Here is a 25,836-nt window from a genome sequence, read left to right as displayed (position 1 = left end):
CAGATGGGGCAGGGGTGTTGCCCTCTCTGTCAAAGACCAGCTGGAGTGCATGGAGCTCTCCCTGGGGATGGATGAGGAGCCAACAGAAAACTTACGGGTTAAGATTAAGGGGAAGAAAGGCAAAGGCAACATCACGGTGGGGCTTTGCTACAGGTTGCCTGAGCAGGAGGATAATATAAGTGAGGCACTATATAGACAGACAGGAACAGCTTCACATTCACATCCCATGGTCCTCATGGGAGACTCCAATCACCCTGACATCTGTTGGAAGAACAGAAGGGCTGGTGAAGGATGTTAAGCTCAAGGGCAGCCTAGGTTGTAGTGACCATGACATGGTAGAGTTCAAGATCCTTAGGACAGCAAGGAGGGCTCACAGCAAGCTTACGACCCTTGACTTCAGAAGGGCAGATTTCATCCTCTTCAGGGACCTGTCCAAGAGAGTGTCTTGGGATAACATCCTGGAGGGTAGGGTGGCCCATGAAAACTGGCTGACATTTAAGGATCACCTTCTCTGGGCCTAAGAGCATTGCATCCCAACTAAGAGGAAGTAGGCAGAAACTCCAGGAGGCCAGCACTGGATGAGCAAGCAGCTCCTAGAAAAGCTCAAACTAAAGAAGGAAGCATACAGGGGGTGGAAGTTAGGGCAGGTATCCTGGGAGGATTACAGAGAGGTTGTCCGAGCGGCCAGGGATCAGGTTAGGAAAGCCAAATCCCAGATGGAATTAAATCTCACCAGGGATGTTAAGAACAGTAAGAAAAGCTTCTATAAGTATGCTGGGGAGAAAAGGACAACCAAGAAGAATGTAGGCCCCCTCCTGAAGGAAATGTGTGAGATAGTAACTCAGGATATTGAGTAGGCTGTGGTCCTCAGTGACTTCTTTGTTCAGTCTTCTCTGGCAAGTGCTCCAGCCTCAACACAAAGGTCACAACAGGTCAAAGCAGAGACTGGGAGAGTGAATTATCCCCCCACTGTAGGAGTAGAGCAGGTTTGTGACCATCTAAAGAACCTGAAGGTGCATAAATCTATGGGACCTGATGGGATTCACCCACGCGTCCTGAGGGAGCTGGCAGGTGAAACTGCTAAGCCTCTGTCCATTGTATCTGAGAGGTCACGGCAGTCTGGTGAAGTTCCCGCGGATTGGAAAAAAAGGAACATAGCCCCTATTTTTAAAAAGGGGAAAAAGGAAGATCCAGGGAACTACAGGCCCATCAGTCTCACCTTTGTGCCTGGCAAGATTATGGAGCAGATCCTCCTGGAAAGTCTGCTGAGGCACATGGAAAATAAAGAGGTGACTGGTGACAGCCAACATGGCTTCACTAAGGGCAAGTCATGCCTGACCAATCTGGTGGCCTTCTACAGCAAGGCTACAGAGATGGTGGATGGTCACAGAGCAACTGACGTCATCTACCTGGATTTGTGCAATGTGTTTGACGCTGTCTCGCATGGCATCCTGGTCTCCAAACTGACAAGGCATGGATTTGACAGATGGACCACTCGGTGGGTAAGAGATTGGCTGGATGGCCATACCCAGAGAGTTGTGGTCAATGCCTCAATGTCCAAATGGAGGCAGGTCACGAGTGGTGTCCCTCAGGGGTCAGTATTGGGACCAGTGCTCTTTAACATCTTTGTTGGAGACACGGACAGTGGGATTGAGTGTACTCTCAGCACATTTGCTGATGATACCAAGCTTTGTGGTGTGGTTGACACCCAAGAGGGAAGGGAGGCCATCCAGAGGGACCTTGACAGGCTGGAGAGGTAGGCAAATGCCAACCTCATGAAGTTCAACAAGGCCAAGTGCAAGGTCCTGCACCTGGGTTGGCACAACCCCAGGCACAAATGCAGGCTGGGGGAAGAATGGCTGGAGAGCAGTCCTGAGGAGAAGGACTTGGGGTGGTAGTAGATGAGAAGCTCAACATGAGCCACCAGTGTGTGCTGGTGCCCAGAGAGCCAATTGTGTCCTGGGCTGCATCAAACAGGATGCAGGGCCAGGGAGGGGATTCTGCCCCTCTACTCTGCTCTGGTGAGACCCCACCTGGAACACTGTGTACAGTTCTGGTGCCCACAGCACAAGAAGGATACTGTTGGAGAGGGTCCAGAGAAGGGCCACCAGGATGATCAAAGGCCTGGGCACCTCTGCTATGAAGACAGGCTGAGAGGGTTTGGGCTGTTCAGCCTAGAGAAGAGAAGGCTCCAGGGAGACCTTATAGCTGCCTTAGAGTAGTTCAAAGGGGCTACAGGAAAGCTGGGGAGGGACTTTTTGCAAGGGCATATAGTGATACAACAAGGGGTAATGGTTTTAAACTGAGAGCAGGGAGATTTAGGTTAGATATTAGGAAGAAATTCTTCACTCTAAGGGTGGTGAGGAACTGGAAAGGGTTGCCCAGGGAGGCTGCGGATGCTGTATCCCTGGAGGTTTTTAAGGCCAGGCTGGACGAGGTTTTGTGCAACTTGGTATAGTGGTAGGGTTCCCTGCTCATGGCAGGGGGGTTGGAACCTGATGACCTTTAAGGTCCCTTCCAACCTTAATGATTCCGTGATCCTATGAACCTCTGCTCCAGCACCTGAAACACCTCCTCTCCCTCCTTCTTCATTAACCTTGAGGGCTGCAGAGTTCTCACTTCTCTCTTTGGCAGCAGTTGTGAAGGTTTTTTGCCCACCTTCTAAGACAGGTTATCACAGAGGTGCTACCACTGTTCATGATGGGCTTGGCCTTAGGCAGTGATGGGTCCATCTTGGAGCTGGCCAGCATTAGCTGTGTCAGGCACAGGGGAAGCCCCTAGCAGCTTCTCACAAAATACAGCCCTGTAGCCTCCTCCTGTCAATACCTTGCCAAGCAAACCCAATACACAAGCATTATGGAAGCTGAAACCCCATGGCAACGTGGGGTACTCTGGACAATCTTTTTATTTATCTGCAGAACTGCATACAATAGAAGGCAGAGGTCTGAAGAAGACGTTGCATTGATGGCAGTAGCACTGACTGTCAATTCATCACTGACTTCCACAGACTCAGTTTACACTTCTCTAACTTCCATTTGTATGTTTGGACCGAAGCTATTCTTTTCCTCCTCATTTGTCCGAAGACGAAGTGGAAGCCGATGGTAGCAAACAAATTGGTGAGATACAGGGATGAGCTCCATATTTTTAAAACTATTTTAAGTTCACAGTATTCTGCCTTGGGCAAATCTGGTAAGTTTCAGAATTGAGATATCCACCCAAACGCTTATGAAGTCAATTTGCTGACAAAACTCTGCATCAGACTTTTAGGGATGTAATCTTGAGACATCCTTACAATATTTCACTGCTTAAACCTCAAATGATCACTTGTCAGATGCAGTCTGATGCAGCATCATATGCATAAGCACATATGAAAGACAGTTTATAACAGAGAAAGTAGATAGAGTTTTGATCTTCTAGTTTAAAACAGATGCAAAGATTCAAAACTAGCTAACATTTGAAAAACAAGCTCAAATTAATCAAGTGTATTTTAGATAATTTATAAAGTAAAAGATTTATCCCTGCCAATAAACCCTGTCTTGCTCAGGCCTTCACATTTACAAGCATTACCACCAGGTAACACATATATAACTACTGTGAGGGCAATACCTTCAGATAAAACTCTTGGCAGAGATGTATTTATGTTCAGAGCACTGCTGAAGAAACAAAGTGTCAGTGCCAACGATTTGGAGGCACAGAGGACCTAAAGACTTCATGAATGCCGTACACATTAGCCAGGGGTCCTCAAAACAAGACAGAATTTCTTGGCACACCACATTGGAATTTTCACACACAATTGAAAATAGATTTCCTTTAATCTATATGTTTTTAAGCCACTTTCTGAAAAAGACAAGGGAAATACAAATTCAGTTCACGGAAAAACTATTAAAACAAAGATAAACATCCTCTCTTCTTCCCATTGCAGGTGATGATGTGGGATGGAATAGAAGGATCCAGTGATTAAACACCTGGTTTCGAATCTGGTGCTACAGGCAGGGCTTTGGGTTCCTTGACCATAGTGGGTTTTATAAGACACCAAGCTTGACAGTAAAACATGGAAAAGGTTTAACTTCCAGGGGAAAAAGGGTTCTAGGACAAGAGTTAGCAGGGCTCGTTCATAAAGCTTTAAACTAGATTCAAAGGGGGTAGTAGATGGGTTTGCACTGGTGGGGCACTGTTCTAGTATTAATGAAGACCAGAAGGCCTCTCGCCTCCCAAGGGTCCCACCAGCGTGCTCAGCTCGCTCCCACCAATGTGTGTGCGTGCACACCAATGCACTCAGCATAAACAGGAGGAGTTAGAAGTCTGTGTGCAGTCTAAGGGTTATAATCTGGTGGCAATTACAGAGACATGGTGGGACAGCTCACATGACTGTAATGTGGTCATGGACGGCTATGACCTTTTTAGGAAAGCCAGGTCAGCAAAGCAAGGTGGTCGAGTTGCGCATTATGTGAGAGAGCAACTAGAATGTATTGAGTTCTGTCCAGATGTGGATTAGGAGCAAGTGGAAAGTCTGTGGGTACGAATTAAGGGGCAGGCTGCCATGGGTGATGCTGTTGTGGGGGTCCGTTACAGGAAACCTGATCAGGATGAGGGAGTTGATGAGGCTTTCTACAGGCAGCTGAAAGCAGCCTTGCAATTACAGGCCTGAGTCCTCATGAGGGATTTTAACTACCCTGATATTTGCTGGCAGGCCTACACAGCCAGCCATTCACCATCGAGAAGGTTCCTCCAGTGCACTGATGATAACTTCTTGATGCAAATGGTGGACAAACCAACTAGGAGAAGACCGGTGCTGGATCTTATACTCACTAAAAAGGAAGGTCTGGTTGAAGTGGTGATCATCAAAAGCAGTCTTGGCTGCAGCAACCATGAGATGGTCTTCAGGAGTTTGTGTGGGGTGAACAGAATACCTAGCAGGATCACATCCCTGGACTTCAGCAGGGCCAACTTTGGCCTCTTCAAGCAATTGTTTGGGGATATCGCATGGGACAGGGTACTAGATGGTAAAGGGGCCCAAGATAGTTGGTTATCATTCAAGGACCACTTCTTCCAAGCTCAGGATCTGAGCATCCCAAAGAACAGGAAATCAAGTAAGGGAGCCAGGACACCTGCATGGTTAAACAAGGAACTGCCGGGCAAACTCAAGTGGAAAAACAGCATCTACAGATTATGGAAAGAGGGGCTGGCCACTTGGGAGGAATATAGGACCATTGTCAGAAGATGTAGGGACACAATTAGGAAAGCTAAGGCCTCCTTGGAATTAAACCTTGCAAGTAAGGTCAAAGACAATAGAAAGGGCTTCTTCAAATACATTGCAGATAAAACTAACACTAGAGGCAATATAGTCCCAAACCTGAATGAGATGGGTGCCTTGGTGAAAGAGGATATAAAGAAGGTGGAGTTACTGAATGCCTTCTTTGTCTCTGTCTTTACTGCTGGAGACTGTCCTCAGGAGCCCCAGACCCCTGAAGCCTCAGAGGAAGTCAGGATAAAGGAGGAGTTCACCTTGGTTGATGAGGATTGGGTTAGGGATCAGTTAAGCAAACTGGACATCCATAAATCCTTGGGTCCAGATGGAATGAACTTGTGGGTGCTGAGGGAGCTAGCAGAGGTCGTTGCTAGGCCACTCTCTCTCTTCTCTCCTTTCAGTTTAAAACCATTACACCCTGTAAAAAGACCCTCGCCAGCTTTCCTGCAGGCCCCTTCAGGTACTGGAAGGCCACTGTGAGGTTCCCCCAGAGCCTTCTCTTCTTCAGGCTGAACAACCTCAACTCCCTCAGCCTGTCCTCATATAAGAGGTGCTCCAGCCCTCAGATAATTTTCATGGCCCTTCTCTGGACACATTCTAACAGGTCCACATCTTTCTTGTGCTGGGGGCACCAGAGCTGGACACAGTATTCTAGGTGAGGTCTCACCAGGGCAGAGTAGAGGGACAAAATCATGCCTCTCGATCTACTGCCCACACTTCTTTTGATAAAGCCCAGGATAGAGTTGGGGGCCTTCTGGGCTACAACTGCACATTGGTGGCTCATGTCCAGCTTTTGATCCACTAGTACCCCTAGGTCTTTTTCTACAGGGCTGCTCTCAAGTATGACCTCCCCCAGCCTGTATTCATATCTTGGGTTACCTTGGCCCAGGTGCAGGACCCTGCACTTGGCCTTGTTGAACCTCATGAGGTTCACCTGAGCCCACTTCTCCAGCTTGTCCCAAGTCCCTCTGGATGGCATCCTGTCCCTCTGGCATATCAACTGCACCACCCAGCTTGGTGTTATCAGCAAACTTGCTGAGGATGCTCTCAATGAAAGATCCCAACTCATGCATGCTCTGCCTTATGTTCTCCATCCTTGCACTCTATGGCGTTTCTCAAAACAGGATCAAGAGGTGGCCACCCTTCCCTCAGTGGTACACTGATTTTGGTTTCTCACACACAGGCAACATGATGGTAGGTAATGCTTTAAAAATCACCCCCAACAACCTTGGATGAAATTGTCTAATGAGAACCACCAATACTGAAGAAAATTAGCAGATAGGTGGCAAAACAGGGAACACATTTTGCTTTCTCATACGGTTGAACATATTCTTCTCACCTGCCCCTTCCTGTGGATCAACTCTATAATGTGATTACTTTCCCTGTGAATGCATGCAATTCCAAGATTCTGTCTTTAGTACCCAAATGAATTAACATGAACTGAAAACTCTCATTGTTAATATGTCCTAAATTTGTAGCTTCTCTAATCTTATTTAACAGTTTCTGCTCAGCATCATCATTCTGACTGGATGCTGTAGCACTTTACTAGTACCAAACCTGTATGAACTGTCATTTCTTTAGTATTTGTCTTTACCTGTAATACATTTACGCTGTTAGACTTAAAACACAGTGCTTCAAAACACAGCACCACTCTCATGTCCATTACCCCTGCAAAGATGGCACCTTACATTAAGTATCTTGAAGACCTGGTGGAAGAAGGAAATCTATCATAACTGTGATGACATTACATGTCAGGTATTCTAGTTCCCCCCCCAATTTTTTCCGTTCAAGGATTTATATGGAATTATTCACAATTTATCCTGTTTCTCTGCAGCTGAGTATTGGAGATGCCAATCAACTGGCATTGTAGGCAGTCTGATTTACCTTAATTATTTATTAGATCAAACTGTTCCCTCCTTGGCCTTTAAGAGATATTCTGAAAAGCAGACAGATGGCAGTCATATAACTGTGACTCAGTTACTCCTCCATACATATCATCTTGCCCTGCTTTTATTTTCAGTAGTCTTTTATGACCTTTAAAATTCTCAGTAAGAGCAGCCTGGCACAATTTTTATTACAATGAAGCTCATCCTTCCTGTCCAGTCTCCTGCTGGCCTCAGGTTCTCCAAACATCTAAATTTCTCCTTCCTATACCACACTCTCATCCATGCATTTAGATTCTGGACCTCTGTCTGCCTTTCGGGCATTTCATGCAAGTCTGAAAAATATTTTGGAGAAGGATACCAAGGAGATTCTGAACAATGGTAACTTGGCCTTGTCTTATTAAATAAATAAATAAAAAAGGTGAATCAACCACCATACCTTGAAAACCTCATTACTTTTTTTTTCTTCAAGAAAGCATAAAACCAAGACTAATTATAACATTTTCCTCCATTTTCCCCATTATAGCTCATATCCAGTAAGATATTTACACACATCACTTACAAATTATTTTAAATACGAATTAAAGTTGAGCGTTGCTAGTCTTTCTTGAGTGCTGTGATAGAAACCTTCTGGGACTGAAAAAACAGTCATGAGCATGTGGAAGCACCGTGCATTACAACATCACCACCACAGGCACATCTGAGCTTAACACTGTTCCTCCCTACCCACCTTTTTTTCCATTTATGCTCTTGCATGTGTGCCTCTTGTGTCTGAATGACCTAGATGGTGCAAGCCAAATATCACTTGCAAAAATGGTATTGACTCCCTCTGAGCTTCATTGAGGACAACATGCCTGGCCACATTCTGGTCAGACACACTACGTAAGTGAAAAGAGCATATTTAGATTAAAAGCAATCACACCACTTTTGAAATTGAGTCTTGCCTAAGGACAAGAATACACTCTAATAATCTTGAACAATCAATTCAGCGAGACAAAAAAAAAATTAAGTAATACAGCTGCACAGGAATTCAAATGACTGGTAGTAAATCCCTGGATTAGTAATTTAAAATTTGACAGGAGACAGCCTTTTTGTGTCAGAGATAAACATAGTACCTCTGTGAAAAACTGCCAAAGTTTTTTCAATACTGAACTTTAAAAAAATTATTTCCAGAATGGACAAAATCCAAACTGTAATCAAACTGAGATCACTGCAACTGCTACTCAGCTGTTGAATATTATGGAACTTTGGTCTAGTCTATCTCTTTGCTCTCAAACAGTGACCATACAGAGGTAAATGTGTGGGCTGCCAAATTTGAATGAAAAGGGGCTAATGGAGAGGAGATCTACAAATTGCCCCAGAGAAAGTAAGGGCAAGAGTGTGTGTGTGTGAAGAATGGCTAACCAAAGGTGGGAGAGAGGAACACAGCACAGACCTGACCTCTCCCACTGGAAGCCTGGGAAGGGATTGACCCTAGTTGGGCTAGCAGACAAACAATTAGGTGGAGAAATATGTGGGAAAAAAGTGGAGAAAGATTTGTCAAAACATGACAGACTTAGTTTGCGCTCACATAAAACTTCATTTTCAGCCATAGCGATAGACTCTAAGCTCTAAAATATAGTGAAGTATATACACTAACTGCAAACTAAACAGCCCACAGTTCAAGTGATCAAATTTGGAAGATGAAGAACATTCAGGAAAAGAAGGCAAAAAACAATCAGTCACACAGAAGAAGTATTTACAGCTGAATGTGATATTCATCACTGTATGCAAAATTCTTCACTTTGTCAGTAGTCTTAGGAAGACCACAGAGAAACAGCTGGTATTTGACATGGAAAATTCTCAGGAAACGGTGGCTTCATACATTCAGTGTAACTTCCATTCAGAGACAAAACACTCAGGACAAATATTTCAGCTCTGCAACACTGGTTACCAGCATCAAACCAATTATTTTAGCCTATGTTACAGGAAACTGTGCTATTAAATCAATGCAATGAATTTCCAAAACCAAAAGATGATGACAGATCTACCTACTACACAGAGCAAAGTGTATATGGTATCCGACATGCAAATGAATGCCTTTATTTCCATACCGAAATAAGAAAGGAATAGAATGTAACATTTCAACAGGTAGAAAAACAAATAAAGTATTATTATTTTACTGTTGTCAGCATACACACATTGTTGGAGAATGGAAACATCTCTTTAGGTACAAGCTAAAACATTCATTCCTAAGGAAAATCGGTAACTATGTTTCCAAGAATCAGTAGTTGGAAAGAAGGGGAAGGGGAAATGAGATGGAGACTGTTAAGGGTTCAGGTAGACAATCATTAAATTGTTAAATTTTCACGTGTTCTTAGGATTCTGTTCTAGTTTAATAAGAGTATAACAACCAGAATCTAGATTTTAAAAAAATAAATAAAAAATTGAGTTTTTCATGGGTCCCTCAAAAACACCAGCCATTCACCCCTATATTGCCAAAAATCAAACCACAAAACAGCAAAATGTGAAGAATTAATGATAAGCATGTTAAGCAAAGTTAGTGGATTATCAAATCAATATTATACAAAAGACTGATTCATACAGTAGTCCTCTCCCTATGGTTTATGGATCGCAAACAGAATTTCATAAGCAAAGAATGTTAAAAATCCACAGAACTAATTACCCAGTTATGCTGCTATTAAAGGCACAAACAACACAAGCAAAAGTTTATATCAATAATAACATCTATACCAATCAGAATGTTTTGTAGCAAGCAGAATTCTTCAAGGCAGCTAAGGAGGGCAGGGGAGAAAGGAGGAGATTGTGGAAAATCCCTCAGAGCTCAAACAAAAGACAGCAAATATTCTGTGCTTGATCCAAATGCTTTGAAGTTAACAGTCTCCAATTAAGCTGCAAGAGACTTTGCATCAGGCCCCTTCTGTGATTTAGCACATTTCCTCAGAATAAATCCACAGAGAATACAGAGATTTTGGTTTTATATATTTTCCACTATGAAGTATATTTTAAAAATAAATTAAGGCAAAGGTCACAAGTGTCCTTTTAGAAACGTTAGATAAAACAGAAACATTCATATTTTTCGAAGTTAGACCATAGAGATATGATTGTTCCTCCTCAGGCACAGATGTGTTTAACCAAAAGTTCTACCTATTTAGAAATGATACCTTCCTTTCTTGTTCTGTCACACAGATAAAAAGAAGTAGCAATATCAAGTTCAATATTTTCTGAATAAAGAAATGTATTATTTAGAATTAATATTATGCATTAGTTGTGTAAACACGTCTCATGTATTAGTGATATACTCTGGGAAACCTGATGCCTTTCACAGATTGTTGTTGTGAAACATTTCAGTGCAAATCTGTAAAAACATAACACAACCACTGAGACTACCCTATCCTTGCTCTTTCTTTGGTTACTGATGAGAGAGGCTGTGGACTGATAAATAGTTTCATCTCAGGCCTCATACCTCCAGAGTTTAAAAATAAGGTGGTATGAATCTGAGAAATGCTATTTCATAATGTGATTTAAGCACTCTTTTGAAAGATACAAAGATAAAACATAAACATACTTTTTGTAACTTCATCCTTTTTGTTCTTCTCTGTCACAGGCAGAAATACCTTTCTACCTACTTTTCATGTAGTTCTTGCCCAAGGACTTTCTCCCATAGCAAAGTTTGGGAGGTGAAACAGGGTCTTCTCACAGGTGAAGCTGAAAACTCTCATTTGATAAATCACAGAAAACCTTTTCTTGCTTTTCTGCCAGCTTCTGAATCTCAATTGCATTTGAGCCATACAAGCAAAGAACCAAAGATAGTAAATACACTTACCCCTGAAATAATGCCAGAACTTTAACTGCAGCATAACAGCCTTTGGGCATCTGTTAAAAATACCTGGACCTGAAGCTAGATAGCCCTAATGTCATCTCCCCAAAATGACATTAAGTACAGCTGTTCTCATCAGGTAGCATAAGCCTTCTACTGATCAAAATCATACTGTGCAGCAGGCTGCTCAGTCAAATCCTTGAATGCCTCTCTACGGCCATGTATGAGCTGCCTGAGATTCTGTTTCTAAAGCCTTCGAATTCCTTCTAAATTCCAAACAAGACAATGTCGGTTCCTGAATATGAAGCAATCCAAATTAAGCTCACCAGGCATTACATTAACAAAAAAATGCTTCTAAGAGCTAGTAATGGCTTACATTGCTGGTCTAGAAGAAATTTCTCAACAAACTTAGAAACTGTGCCAAGCTCTTCAGTAATCTTGAGACTCAGTGGGATATGGCATGGCCCCAAACAAACTTGAAAGTCACAATTTACTAAAAATTTGCTATGCAAAATCCTCTTTGCAGTACAGAATTGGAGCAACGGGTGAAAATACAGGACTTAGGAAAAGACGGTGCTCTTCTCAAGGACCACAGATTAAAGTTTAATGCAAAAAAATGAAAACTATGCTACTAAGGTTATATTAAGATTGTATTTGAAAACAAAAAATAAGAGGATATATTTATCACCTGAGAATATTTGTTGGTATATCTTCCTGCTAGAGAATGTGCTCAGTTCAAGGTACACTACTACTCTATTCTTCACTCAAATAAAAATACAATAGTTCTTTAGAGTTTCAGTTCCCTCTCCTAAACCCCCAGAATCCAAAAGTCACTGATTTTTTAAGGACATACACTTTTAGTTAGAAAAAATAAGAAGTATCTTGACTTAAGGCAAGAGGGAACTGCAGATCATTGCTTGTAGATCACTATGCTGTAGCAGAATTCTGTCAGTGTTTAAAATACTGGTTTTTTTCCTCATGTCCTAAATGCCAAAGACTTATTGGATGCAAAACTAAATGAGATGCTACAGTAAGTTAGTCAGAATCTGCTAGCACTAGTGGAAAGGCAAGAAAATCAATTGAGGTTATGATGAAGGTGCTCACAGGTGGACCAATGTTCCCTTTTCTGGGGAAATAGAACAGATGATACATACAATTTCTCTAATACTAGAAAATTATTATTACATATTAACCTATCTATGCTGCCTATTTCAATCTATTGTAGTTACCTTAAAACTACATTAACAATAAGCTGAAGATAACACTTAAGACCTTTTTCAATTCGGAAGTCAGTTTTCTGCTTCTTATGAACAGTATGTTTAGGACTAGATCTCATTTATAACTTCAGTGTGCTGGAGCACACCACCAATGAACCATGCCACCCATAACAGTTCAGGTACCTATGCTGTAAAGAACACTTCAAAATCCAATCATAGCTGGAAATACCAGTTTCAAAAAAACATTAAACAACAGATCTGCCACATGTTTTTCAATGTTATTAATGGCTGGGAAATTTATCTGTTACAGACAGTAAACAACTGCATACATAAAACCTTAGCCAAAACCTACAGGTTCCATTTTTCAGCAGCTGTAAATAAGAACTGGCAATTTAAAGTCTAGTTAAAGCCACATAGCAACATTCATTAGAATTTTTACAATAGAATTTATCACCTGTTCATACCAAAGGTGCCAGCTGCAGCAATATTTTAGCAGAGGTACACAAAGAACAGTTCACCTACTGCTTCTTGTCTGACAGTAATGTGGTAAGCCCTATGACATTTTTATAAATTAGAAAAGGAAGAAGTCTTGTGTCATGTGGCTGGTAATTCTTGCCAATTCACTCTGCAAGTTATTAGTGCTTATTAGCAATCATTAGTATAGCAACATTGACAGCTAAATCATCAGTTAAAGTGGGACTTGCTAAACACAGCACAATTTTTTTGTATTTCATTGAAATCTGTGCAAACTCTTTTAAAATAGAAGAGTACATCTATCTTATTCTGAAAAATGTATGGGGAAACATAGTAATGGAACATAAAGTCTCAGTGGGCCAAAGGAATTAAACAAATATCCTGACTACATGTCCACTATGCAAAACTAATATTCAGCATTCCACAGTGAATTAAAAGCAGACTGCCTTTTATCAATGAAAACAAACCTATTCTGAAAATGAAAACAGCCACAGAATGTTTTCCTTCAAATATTTTGAAACTGAAGTTAATGAAAAGGTAAACAGTGCGGTCTGCATTTTATGTGGCCTACAGAATATTTCTAGGGGTAGAAAATAAATACTTTTTTTTTTTAACTGTATGTTTAATAACTAACTGTGGGAAAAGAAGAAATAGTATAGTGGAAAATTACCTTTTCCTGAAACACACAAGACATGCTTTCTTTAGTTAGGGCTATGCTATGGCCAACCAATAAAGTTATGCTGGCTTAGCCATCACTTGTCAATAATTCTGTAATAATTGCACATGTTCTACTGCAGTGCAGCTAAAAACCCTCTTTGGGTGTTTAACATAAAGCATCAGCATCCATCCATAAACCTCATTTGAAACATGAGACCCATTCACTACAAGGTGTGAGATTAACGGACTTTCATACAACTGAAAAGCAGGACCAGCAGCAGAAAGTGAAAGAAGTAACAACAGTTCTAAAACCCAAAACAATTCAATGAAGATACTGTATTATCTGCTTTCAAGGATTAGAGATAAATGAAAGCCTATTTTAAGTAAATGTAGAAAAAATACAGCCAGTCATGATTACGAATACATTTTAAAATGGGACAAAATCAATTAGTAAGATTAATAATATTCCTTCTGTATTCTTGGCGAAAAAAACCCCATCCCTCTTAGAAAATAAAATCCCAACTGTAAAGTCCTTTAAAACAATAGTATCAGCTATTTCATTTTGGGATTCCTATACTTTATGCAATGAGCATAAGCCAGATGCATTTGATTCCTTAGCAGAAGAGTTTCCTATAGGAACTGACAAAATGCCCTAACTTTTTGAATTTAGCATCCCTTTACAAGCATACGTTCTCACAAACTTCTGCACTGTTTTTAACATCACAGTAAACAGTTTCTGACCAGGTTACCTTCAGACTGGAAAATCACAGTCAAGTAAATTGTAAAGAAGAATGCTGCATTTTAGCTCTTTGTCAGCATATCTGACCTTTTCCTTACTCTCTTCTATCATTGAGTGAATGAAAAGCAGCAAGACACATCTAAACACTGCTCCAGAAATACCAAATTCCTGTAATATTTTCCTTATAACTTGATTTTGCTCACATTAAGCATGGAAATCCTACTGCACGCTATGCTAATAGCTGAACTACATCACACATGACTGAGCTTTGCAACAGCATAGCTGTATTACAAACTATTTATTGGTGCCATTATAGGAAGAAATTACTCAATTCTACACTTAGCCTGTGGACTATGAACATTTTAGACTTCGGAGTTTCTCAGCAGACCACCCACTGGAACTTAAGATAATGTGAAGGAAAATGTACAATTTCATCCATTGATATTTTTTTATTCTGAATTGCTTTCTGACATCACTTCTGCCACATACCCCTTAAAATGGTATTTATTTCTGCTCTTCTTCACTCTTCTTTAAGTGTCCAGTCTGTTCTTAACCTCAACTGCTTATTTCAACAAGCTTCTTTGCTCCTGTATGTCTTAATTTAATCTCTTACAGATATCACTAGTAAAACAATTAACATTTAATAATGTGCCATCAGTGAGTTTCAGGAGAAACACTGCACTGAAATTAATGAGGCATGAGGGTGTTAAAATTCTGCCTTTATTTCAGGCTAATGTTTGTTATGTTTTGTTCATATGTGGGAACTTCCCTCTGCATCTTCAAGTATTCAGAGCCTTTTTCCAGCTGTTGCTGAAAGCTTATTTACACTAACTGAACCATCTACATGTACTATACAAACAAAACGAATATATTTATACAGATTCAAAAACCACTACTATACTTCTTGGTATTCTGTTCCAGTTACTAGGGATTAGCCCACCAGCATAGATGACAAGTCACTTGTCCTAAACAGCTGTAGTTTTTCTGTAGATACATCCTAGTGGATACATTTCTTTAGTAAAGGAAGTAAGGTTAGGTTATGGTTGGACTTCATGATCTTCAAGGTCCCTTCTGGGGTTCTGTGATTCCATGATACAGAACTCATTGCAGGTACTCACACATACACACACACTTTTTCCTAAGGAGCATTCACACTCACAGAGAGGGGAAAAGAAAACAAAAAACAAGGCTTACCTTTTTGCAGACACTTTCAAAATTAACTTCTGTCCGAAGAGCAAGTCTGGTAACTTCATCTGGCTTTATTTCCTGTGGATGAAAGATACCTTTATTCTGCTTATGATCAGACTTCATGAAATCTGTCTAAGGTTTACCTTATTCATAAACATGCTAACTTCACGGTATCTCCTACTTAATCTCTTAAAGGAAAAAAATCAGTTCGTTGTATAGATTTTTTTTTGTGTGTATATAAATACTGTATTTATTGACTTGCAAAACACTACTTACACCTGATCTGACTGTATCTACCGCAACTGAGAGCAATAGAGATTTTCAACAGCCAAGGTGATTTTATTACAGAAATGTTTACACTGCCTCTATTGTTTTGCTACAAGTAAACTTTATAAGATATTAAGTGTTTCATTTAAACTCTGAAGTCACATCAGAACTTAAAAACATATGTGAATGTGTAAGCTTAAGGCAATGGAAATGGAGTTATCTCTTTTCTGAAGAGACGGACTACACATGCAGTTTTCATCCCTATACTTAAGCATTTCCATTGGCAGCTGAAATAGAGAAATAAAAATCCTGAACAAGTGGATTTTGTTAAAAGTTGAATATTAAATGAAACATGGCCCTGTGACAGATTTATAAGAATTTTAAAATACATGCTTTATATATGTTGTATTACAAAATGCCTTATTAACCATAGCATTTGAATGCACTGAATATTTGCTTTTTTCTCCTAGGGCTCTGCGTCAAATAAATCATGTTACATACCAGTTGTTTGCCAGATGGCCATTTTATAAGCAGTTTAACTACTGTTATGTAGATCACAAATAACTTCCACACACTCATAGATACAAAAAACCCACCAACTTTGTACAAAGAAACCTAGTTATTTTGATGGCTTTCATCTAATCTAGCCAATATTGCAACGCTGGTAGTTTCAACACATGAAGAAAATTACCTGTTCGCTGCATTTCAAAACTCCAGGAAAGCAGATGACTTAAAGGACTGTAATTTCGCCACAATTGTGGTCAATAAAGAAGATGAAAACTTAAATTGGAGGTACCCATGCAGAGCATTATAGTTTGAGAAAATGAGACATGTCAAGGTGCTTTGGGCTGGATCCGTAGGTAACAATATAGTTAGATCTGGAGTATTGTGTCCAGTTCTGGGCCCCTCAGTTCAAGAAGGACAGGGAACTGCTGGAAAGAGTCCAGTGCAGAGCCACAAAGACGATTAAGGGAATGGAACATCTCCCTTATGAGGAAAGGCTGAGAGAGCTGGGTCTCTTTAGTTTGGAGGAGACTGAGCAGTGACCTCATCAATGTTTACAAATACGTAAAGGGTGAGTGTCAAGAAGATGCAGTTAAGCTTTTTTCAGTGATGACCAGTGATAGGACAAGGAGTAATGGATACAAATTGGAGCACAGGAGGTTTAAGGTGAATATCAGAAAAAAATTTTTTACTGTGAGAGTGACAGAGCACTGGAACAGGCTGCCCAGAGAGGTTATGGAGTCTCCTTCGCTGGAGACATTCAAAACCAGCCTGGATGCATTCCTGTGTGATGTACTCTAGGTGACCCTGCTCTGGCAGGGGGGTTGGAGTAGATGATCTTTCGAGGTCTCTTCCAACCCCTAGGATTCTATGATTCTATGATCTGGACAAGAAGGATGCTAATTGAAAACCCTTAAAAGCAACAACTGTGACTACTGGCTCAGAATAATTAATGTATTAGTAGAGATTCAAAAGCAAATCAAATTATGGGAGACATGTCTATTAAAAAAAATTCCATACAGGGAAAGACTTCCATGTTCAACAACTATATTATATTTGTTCCTTTCTCCCTTTTTTCCTGCTTAATAATCCTTGGTAAATATTCCAATACTTCCATTTAACATTCTGCTCCTTTGTTATGCTTCCATAATCTGTCCTGTTTCTGTACTAAATTTGGAGCTGTCTGCCTACTTACAGAAATGTGACTTCAGGAAGAAGCACATAGCTTACTTTCTTAGAGAGGGTCATACCCTGCATTTCAAAACCTTATGTTGTCCTTCCTTCTATATATACATATCTTATGGAGAGTTTTCATCTTACCTAGATCTTTATTTAAGGTGTTGCATAAATTGCATACCTTCTAAAACTATAAGCAAGCATATAATAATGGGAATAAAGTAACATAATTAAAGTAACAACAACAAAAAAGTCTCTTCTTGTCAATGTCAGAAGGGCTTCCTGACAATGAGGTCTACAAGTCTGCAAAATCATCTCCCAAACATATTGGTGGAAGCCCAATCACTTGGAGGGCAGAAGCCAGACTGGAAAAACACTGGTGGATGTAGGAAACAATCTTTTACTGGCAGATGAACAACTGGATGACCTAACAGAATCTAGAGATGGAAAAGACCTGTGATTCAGTTTTCCATGACTTTTCAAAGCATTTTACAGATGGTGAAAGTAGGACACACTGGTTAAATGACATGCTTACTGTCACATAGCTTGTTGGGGGCTAAGAGTGAAGCTCTGGAACCCAATACTATTAATAAAATCAAGATGTTGCTTTATTAAAAAAAAAAAAAAAGACAATTTAGATGATCTTCGTCCCAAAGAAAACTGCCTATTTCCTGTCTCTTCAGGATTTAAATGCAGCAACCTGGTTCAGAGGGGAGGCAAGTAAACTCCAGTAATCCTTACACTAGAATGTCAAAGGTTTGATTTTTGTATTACAATATTGCAGAATTCTGTTAGCATTGCAGAATTCTGTTAGCATTGCAGAATCATGAATAATGATGGAGAAAGAATGACAGTTTGGAATGTGAAGTCATGAATGAAGCTTCACTGAAATGCTTAGTATAACAAATGAGGCCAATAACCTCTTGTTAAGGCTTAAACCCCCAATTATATAAAGCATCTCACTCACTTCTCTTAGATTTAAGGCAAAACAAGTATTTTTTACTTATACAGTCTTCAGCAGCACCCTGGTTTTGTAAAAGTAGCCATTAAAAATCAAGTTGTTGGAATAAACAGACCTTTCTTCTGTGTCTGTTAACGGTCATCAGCAGACAGGAAAACAGAAAAAGGGATATAGTGGCATTTTTCCCAGCACAGTTTTCTCAACTTTGAGATGCAAGTAGTTCAAGAACTCATAACTCACAAAGAGAACCTTTATATTGAATATTTATTATGAAATCTTCCAAGAATTATATTAAGAGATTTTCTAAGTGGCTGCAACCTCAAGCATCTCTGAGATCCATCCACAGATTCTTCCTGCCCTGCTGCTGGTGTACAGCCCAGTGCATACACAGACCTGGAGGTTTCTGTCCTAGGTCTGCAGATGTGGCAGTTGCTTTCTTGTCAGCAGATTCAACAAGTAGCAAAGCTCAGCTATGCCGCTAGCCATCTCATACAAGGCACTGCCTTCAAGAGCACCCACATGTGACACCCAAATCTGAACTTCATGCAGCCAAAACTTAAGTAGAGCCTGACAAGAACTCCGTCTTCTTTTTATCTGGTCAAGATTGAAGTTCACTATTGACAGTATGCCCCTGCTGACCTCCTCCAGATTAATGAGAACATGTCCATTCATGGATCCCTCTCTCCACTTAATACCCCTCTGCATTGGTCCAGAATCCTTTTATCCATCCCATTGGCCTGGCTGGCAGCAAGTACCTTGTCTTACAAGTGCTCCTGTCTTACAGGCACCCCATGCTCACTGGTCCTTCCTGAACACCAGCACAGGCTCTCTACCCACCTGAAACCTGTCTGGACCAGCACCTCCTACTCACTGATAGTCCAACTTGAAGTTTCCTAGTGCCAAAAAGACACATACAGATGGTCAATCCACACCGCCAGGTATGGTGAAAGTACAGACATCCTGTCTGTCCCAGTCAGCAGTTGGGATATATCCTGCCCTGTGGCTAGAACTAAGACCTTCACCTGCTCCTCCTGTTGAAAACACAAGCTTGGGGCATCTACATCCCTGGTCTCCCTCCACTTGCTGGCTCTGTATCCATTCATGCTGGTCCTCCCGGTAGCTGGCACCTAGTACTTACAGCATTTGCACACACAGGATAAAGAGGGAGATTACACGAAAGTTAAAAAAAGATTTACAAAACGATGACAGACTGTGGCAATCAGACACAGGGCTTGGTCAGATAAGTGTCCCAGTCGGCACTAGCTGGGACTGGCCCTTTTGATACCTGCTCCCACCTACGTCCCCTAAACATTGTTTAGTAATTTTCACACAGTCCAGAGGTCCCCCACGTTCCAAAATACTCAAGATCCTCTTGCTTCCCCTTCTTATTAGTTAGAAAGTCTAGATTCGCCTTCTCCAAAGTAATACCAGTAGTTTCTTAATAGCCTGTTACTTAATGACTAGAAACTTTTTGTCACTGTCTCTGTTAACCCTTGTCAATCAGCTCTGCTCCAATCTGTGTTTTTGTCCATCTCTTCCCTCTTCACTTATAATTCCCTTAGTATTGAAAATGTCCATGACTGGAAGTTCACAATGAAGAATGCTCTCACCACATTCCAAATGCCCTCACAGATTATAGCTGCTTTCTGAAATCACTTTAATACTTTGCCTATAGCATCCTGTGTCCCTAAATTTCCAAGATTAATGAGGTGTTACATTCTAAGTGAAGAGGGAACAAAAGTTACGAGGGAACCAGTTAAGTAAGTTACTGTTATGAAGTATCCGATCCACAATAATCCCAGGTTAGCTAAACACAAAGCCTCCCTACCAAACAACACACACACACACTCTCCTCCTCTCCCGGAAAATAATCTGACAAACATTTTAAATATCCCCAAAACACCTTAAAAAAAAAAAAAAAAGCAAAAAAAGCCTTAAAAATAAGGTTTTGAAGCACTGACTGCCTCTTGAAGGATGATGAAAAGCAACTGTTGGGATCAACAGACGCTTCTACCCTGCACACTGATCATGTTTGCTCTTCTGGGAAAGAGACTACAAGACTTTCAGATACACTGCCTGCACTGATGGCACCAGCACTCAAGCTGGCAAACACCGGCACACTGATGCCTAATGCATAGTAAGCAACAAGGGAAAAGTTTTAATTACAGACTACACTCCTATCTCAACTTCTGTCATGCAACCCTTTAAGATACAGGGATGTGAGCAAAGGAAGACTCATTGCAAGTTGATGTACACAACACAAAACACAACGGTATAGTTATCTTTGTCCTGGTGCCTTAGCTAAGCCAACAACTGCCACAGAAGCAACCAAGATGAAACGATAAAGAAGTGGTGAAAGCGAGCAGCAGCAACAGGACCAGCCTGACTCTGAGATGGGATCTGTACAATTTTACAACAATTTTCAGTGTGGGGATCAAGACTCCTCACATCGTTGGCCACTTGAGCAGCTCCTCTGAGCATGGGGACATCAGGCAACCCATCAGCCAGTTGGACCTTGTCAGGGCTGCAGGCAGATGTCTAGGCCTTGGCCTGAGATTAAGCTGAATAAACAGGATGTGAAAAACTACTGGACACGACATCAGAAAACTGCTGGATGTGACAGATAATGCGAGAAGCTGACAGAGCGGTTGGATTTTTACAGATCATTAAGGGAGAGTTACGTGAAAAACAGACAAGTTCCATAAAAAGCTGAAGATGACGACAGGGCAGTTTTTGGAGGGAGGAGGACACATCTTGCAAAGCTGGCAGTACTGAGGCAAACATACTGGTAACAGCACACAAAGCCACGACTGAGCCTACAAAGTCACACTGAAAAATCAAATCTGGGAAAAAAAGAAACTATGGGTGGGTAAAGACTGGCCTGGGCTGAGCAAAGGGAGTGCTGGGACACAGGAAAGGATATAGCAGTGTACAGTGGTGGGCCAGCCATGCAGCTCTGCTGAAGCGAGTCCCAGTACCAGACAGCTCACCTCACTACTTACAAAAACTTCCAACAGCAAAGTTTGGGGTTTTTAAAATTGTTAACTTATTTAAATAAGCTGTAACTGTCTTACATAGAAATCCAGGGCTATATTGAACAGCAGTATGTGAAGCATAAATAGAATCTAAAAATATGACTTCATGCCAACAGTAATCGTGGTTGCTCAGATGACACTTTATCCAAGTGATATTGCAGAGGATACAGTTTCTAACTTAATAGGCATGGAAATACAATGTATTGAATAGCCTTCAAAATACAGGAAAGACACACAAAACCCCTGTCAGCTGTGGCTTTGACACATCTAAGAAATGTAAGATTATTCACATAAAATGTATTCCGAGCTATGCAAAGGCAGTTTTAGATGACTCAGAAAAAAAAAAAAAAAAGTTTGCCAGTGGTGGCCTGTGGAAGCAATTCAAGAGTCCTCACACCATTAAAACCTAGCTAATCACAATTTTGTTTTGACTCGTATATTGCTTTCAAGTTTATAATGAATTTCATTAATGTTCCTCATTATTTTTTCACATTTTTTAGCTGCACAAGCATTAAGCCTTTCCTTATGAAATTACTCCATATACTCCATCTTTGTAAGATGATTTTTCTCTTAAAATGGAGGGTTTTCTACAAAAAATAAATAATAGAATCAGCATATGTACAAGTAGGTGACACAACAACCAGACCAAAAATCAAGTACTTCTGGTGAAATCTCAAATGTGGTTTGTTACTTGTTACTGCATTTATATCTTTTAAAATATTATCATAGTTTTTGCCCTTGAACAAGTGTTGAAGACTACTTTCTTGCAAAGTTTGTTTTATTTTTTCCACAGCATTCAGCCTCCTTTTGCTGTTTACTGTCATTTTTCTAGGTTCTTAAAAGTAAGGAAGAAGGAATAGGAAAAAAACCCAAAACTCACTTCAGAACAGGTCTTCAGCTTTTTTTTTTTTTCTATAATTTAATCACTGCATGGCTTCCTGTCATAACCAATTGGTTTCCCTAAGTCTGGTAAAAGTTCAGTATTTTAGTCATTCAGAGCCAAGGTATTGTTTGACTCTAAGCATAAAAACTACCACTGAGAAAGTACACCAAAATGGGATCATGACCTTACAAGCAAGACATCTTCAAAGTAGTGAACTGAATCAGCCGTGGTTCACCTGAAAGTTTATAGGCTTTTCAAAAAGAAATTTAACCCATGATAAGAGTATACATTTGTTTCATCTATGAAGGCCTGATTTCAAGAAATGCAGTATTCTAATTGGTTATACCAAACAGATAATGAAGATAAAGTGACACTTCTTTAGTCTGTCAGTTTACAAATCTAAATATTTTGTCAGTAACTGTGAACCAAATCTATCTATCTATCTATCTATCTATCTATCTATCTATCTATCTATCTATCTATCTATCTATCTATCTATCTATCTATCTATCTATCTATCTATCTATCTATCTACCTACCTACCTACCTACCTACCTACCTACCTACCTACCTGTGTGTATAAATATCTACACACACACACATCCCCACACATGAGAATTTCTACAGATACAAGTTTCATTAGTGGATCACCATAACAAAATCAATAGCACTCTGCCTATGTTAAAAAACAAAAATCAAAACAATTCCATACCTGAAATCCATATCCCCCCAAGCCCAAATTTTACCAGATGTGAGACCAAGATAAATAGCATTGCCAGGAGAGGAACTTGGAAGAAATTCATAAACAGAAGAGTAGGACGGAAAATTTAAACTAGCAAGTAAAAATCTGATATTGTCTAGTTAAGTGTGGCTTAAACTTATTAGTAATTTTATTAATCAGATCAGCACTAAACTGCTATATCTACTTTATTATAAAATCATTATATAATTTTATGAACAGACAAAATTAAGCACTTTTAGTAGCTGGCTGTGTTCCTGCCAGTACTTATAAACTATTACCAAGTCATCTCTCAAGGCCTGTTTTAAGTAATTAAATGACCTGACCTTCATCTACCTCAGAATGACAACTTGTGCCTATGTAAAATTCGTAAGTCTTTTCCGCATTTGCTCTCATTTTTTAATCACAATTTTTAAAATAGGAATAAAATGGGATACAGTATCTGTCTTGGTAATATCATACAGAAGAAAAGAACTTTCTTATTTTAGACAAAGAGCCCATAGCCTTCCTCTCTCCTGGAAATTTAATCTTCCATTTGGCTTTATTTTTTTCCTCAATGGAGTCCAGGCAATCCAGGCCACTTACATCTTTATTCATCACCTTTCAATTACATAAAATCCTTCCAGAAAGGTCCACTGATTTCTCTCAAATTTCCCTAAATGTACCTGATGCTAGTTAAACACAGAACACTATATTTGCTACTTGCTTGTGACTGCAACTTCTGCGCTAAAGCTTTTGACACCTGAAGACTGGGACTTCTGTATTAATGCTTTGTTGACTGTTAAAAGTAATCCTGAAAATCCAGTTATCTCATCTGGCCGAATAACATGAGAAGGCCTGAATGATGCAACACCACCATTTAATTCCCTTAATGCTAAGAAACAGATTGATTAATCATTAAAATATTTAACTCTTATTGAAAATATACACTGATACCATAATCTAAATGGAAATAGTAGCACTATCTTGATACTAAAAATTCAGTTGCTAGCAGCCCCTAGAAATCGCTAGCCATGTACTTCTACTAAAAATAAAGCACAACCTGAAAATGTGGCAGGTAAAACCTTTTTTTTCATCAAGAATTTAATCCAGCATTTCAGCATTTCAATTCTAAAAAGACCTGACACCACCTCCTGTTGCAGCAGACTGCACACAGACACTTTACATAATGTTTCACATTCAGGAAAGAATTATGCCCAGTTACCAAGAGTTTCAAATTACTGCTGAGGAGGACTGAGGTTTTCAACTCACAAGTGAGAGTTCAGTGAGGGCCATTAACAGCCTCCTAAGAGATAGGCTGATTCTCAGGGAGTCTAGGATGGTGCTGTTATGGCCATCCCTGTCAAAGGTCTGAGAATTTGATTAATGACAAGAAAATTAAGAAGGTATACAGACTCCAAGGTCACTTGTTCAGAATAGCATCACCCTTCATGAGTCAAGTAACCATTTAGGTACCTCCGTGCTAAAAGCCCTCCTGACTTTTTTTTTTTTTCCCCCCCTTTTTTATCAAAGTGTCCTTTGGAAAAAAACAGCACCCACCATTCCTAGATGTGTCAATTCATCTGTTGCATCTGAAAGAGGGATTCATTCTTGGGGTTCTTGGGTGAATCAGACATTGACCTCAGAGCAGAAGATATTCTGGGAAGTTTCAGTACTTCAGCTCCCCCAGTTTACAGAATCCCCTCATACTACACAAAGAAGGGCCTTGCTATGCCTCCCAAGGCACACAAAGTTCATGTTAGATTTCAATAAAATGCTATTAGAAGTGTTTATTTGTATATTCAAAACAGACATTTCTAAAATGTTCAGATAAAGAAATTAAAGACAAGTTACACTTAATCTGCTCACACTAAGGTTAAAGTTCTCTCTGCCTTGCTCAGGTTGACTTGCTATGTTTCCTGACAGGGCAACACTCAGTATTTTCCATGTCTGCGCACATTTATGCTACAGCCTGTGCCTTTCAGACAAAGTGAGGGAGTCTACTTGGGAGCTACTGGCTTGGTTTCTTTGGTGACTCACTGGCACCTCACTGGCATAACATCCTTGCTTTTTAAATTACAAATGGACACAAAATTTAAGTGGTACAAACATTTAAATTTTATAAAAATACACAGTAGTCTACTGAGTGCTAACCAAAACCATGAGAGACATTAATCACTACGTGGTTAATTTGTTTGGGAAGATGTATCCCCAGTCTTTTAATCTACTATACTGTAATATACTGACAAAGCAAACCTGCATGTTGAGGTGTAAGAACATTTAAAATAAATATAAACAAGACAAATAAATGAGCATGTTACTAATGTATTCTGTTTTCTAAGTGCAAATGACGTCACATTATAATGAGGATAGCAATGTCTTTCCAATTAGCAATGCTCTGAATGTTGTCGGAACTGTTTTCATACTGTAAGTCTAACTGATATTGTTTGAATAAATTTTACTTCAGAAGTTTTCACATGTTCAGGAATCACATCTTCTTTTAATAAATGACTTCAGGAAGTCAAACTTTTGCAAAGCCTTCAGTCAGTGTAGTAAGTCTGATATATGTTCAAAGTACGCAGGATGTACAGATTTAGCTTTCCACAGAAATCAAGTTTTACTGTTTTACCTGTGTCATAAAGAACAGAAAACTACAGGAAAGCAAAAACCACAACAAAGAGAGATTCCATAGATCAGTTTAATTCCACCAGTCTAGCCAACAAAGATTTTCCCGGCAACCTGACTGGATAACTCGATTCTGTATCATCACATAGTGAAACCAGAGGTTTTATCCAGCATAAAGGAAGACATTTGCTCTCTAATTGCAGACAAATTAAGTGAATTATAATTTAAATACATTTTCCTGTGTCATTAGGGTTCTACAGTTGCCCATTTTCATAAAGTGTAAGCTAAAGAAAACTTCATGTGTTTTTTAAGGACATTGCATGTTTCATCATTGCCTTACACTTTCAAAAGCTTTTTAGAACCAAATAAGTTGCTAGAAGAAATTATCAGAATACAATTTCCCTGAAAATTGAAAGCTGTACAGCTATACCTTACATTAAT

The 25,836-nt window shown here is 39.9% G+C and overlaps 1 protein-coding gene across 1 annotated transcript in view; it reads right to left on the bottom strand.

Annotated features, from left to right (window-relative positions):
• Window positions 1–25,836, bottom strand: part of SRFBP1 (serum response factor binding protein 1) — a 78,280-nt gene that overhangs the window by 11,368 nt on the left and 41,076 nt on the right. Inside the window, exon 4 of the mRNA XM_051641936.1 lies at window positions 15,233–15,304. Coding sequence (XP_051497896.1) covers window positions 15,233–15,304 — 72 coding nt within the window. The remainder of the gene's footprint in view (window positions 1–15,232; window positions 15,305–25,836) is intronic.

The sequence above is a fragment of the Apus apus genome, chromosome Z (assembly GCF_020740795.1).
Source record: "Apus apus isolate bApuApu2 chromosome Z, bApuApu2.pri.cur, whole genome shotgun sequence".
Taxonomy (NCBI): Eukaryota; Metazoa; Chordata; class Aves; order Apodiformes; family Apodidae; genus Apus; species Apus apus.
Note: the sequence above shows the minus strand (reverse complement) of the source record. Positions and strands in the feature narration are given on the sequence as shown.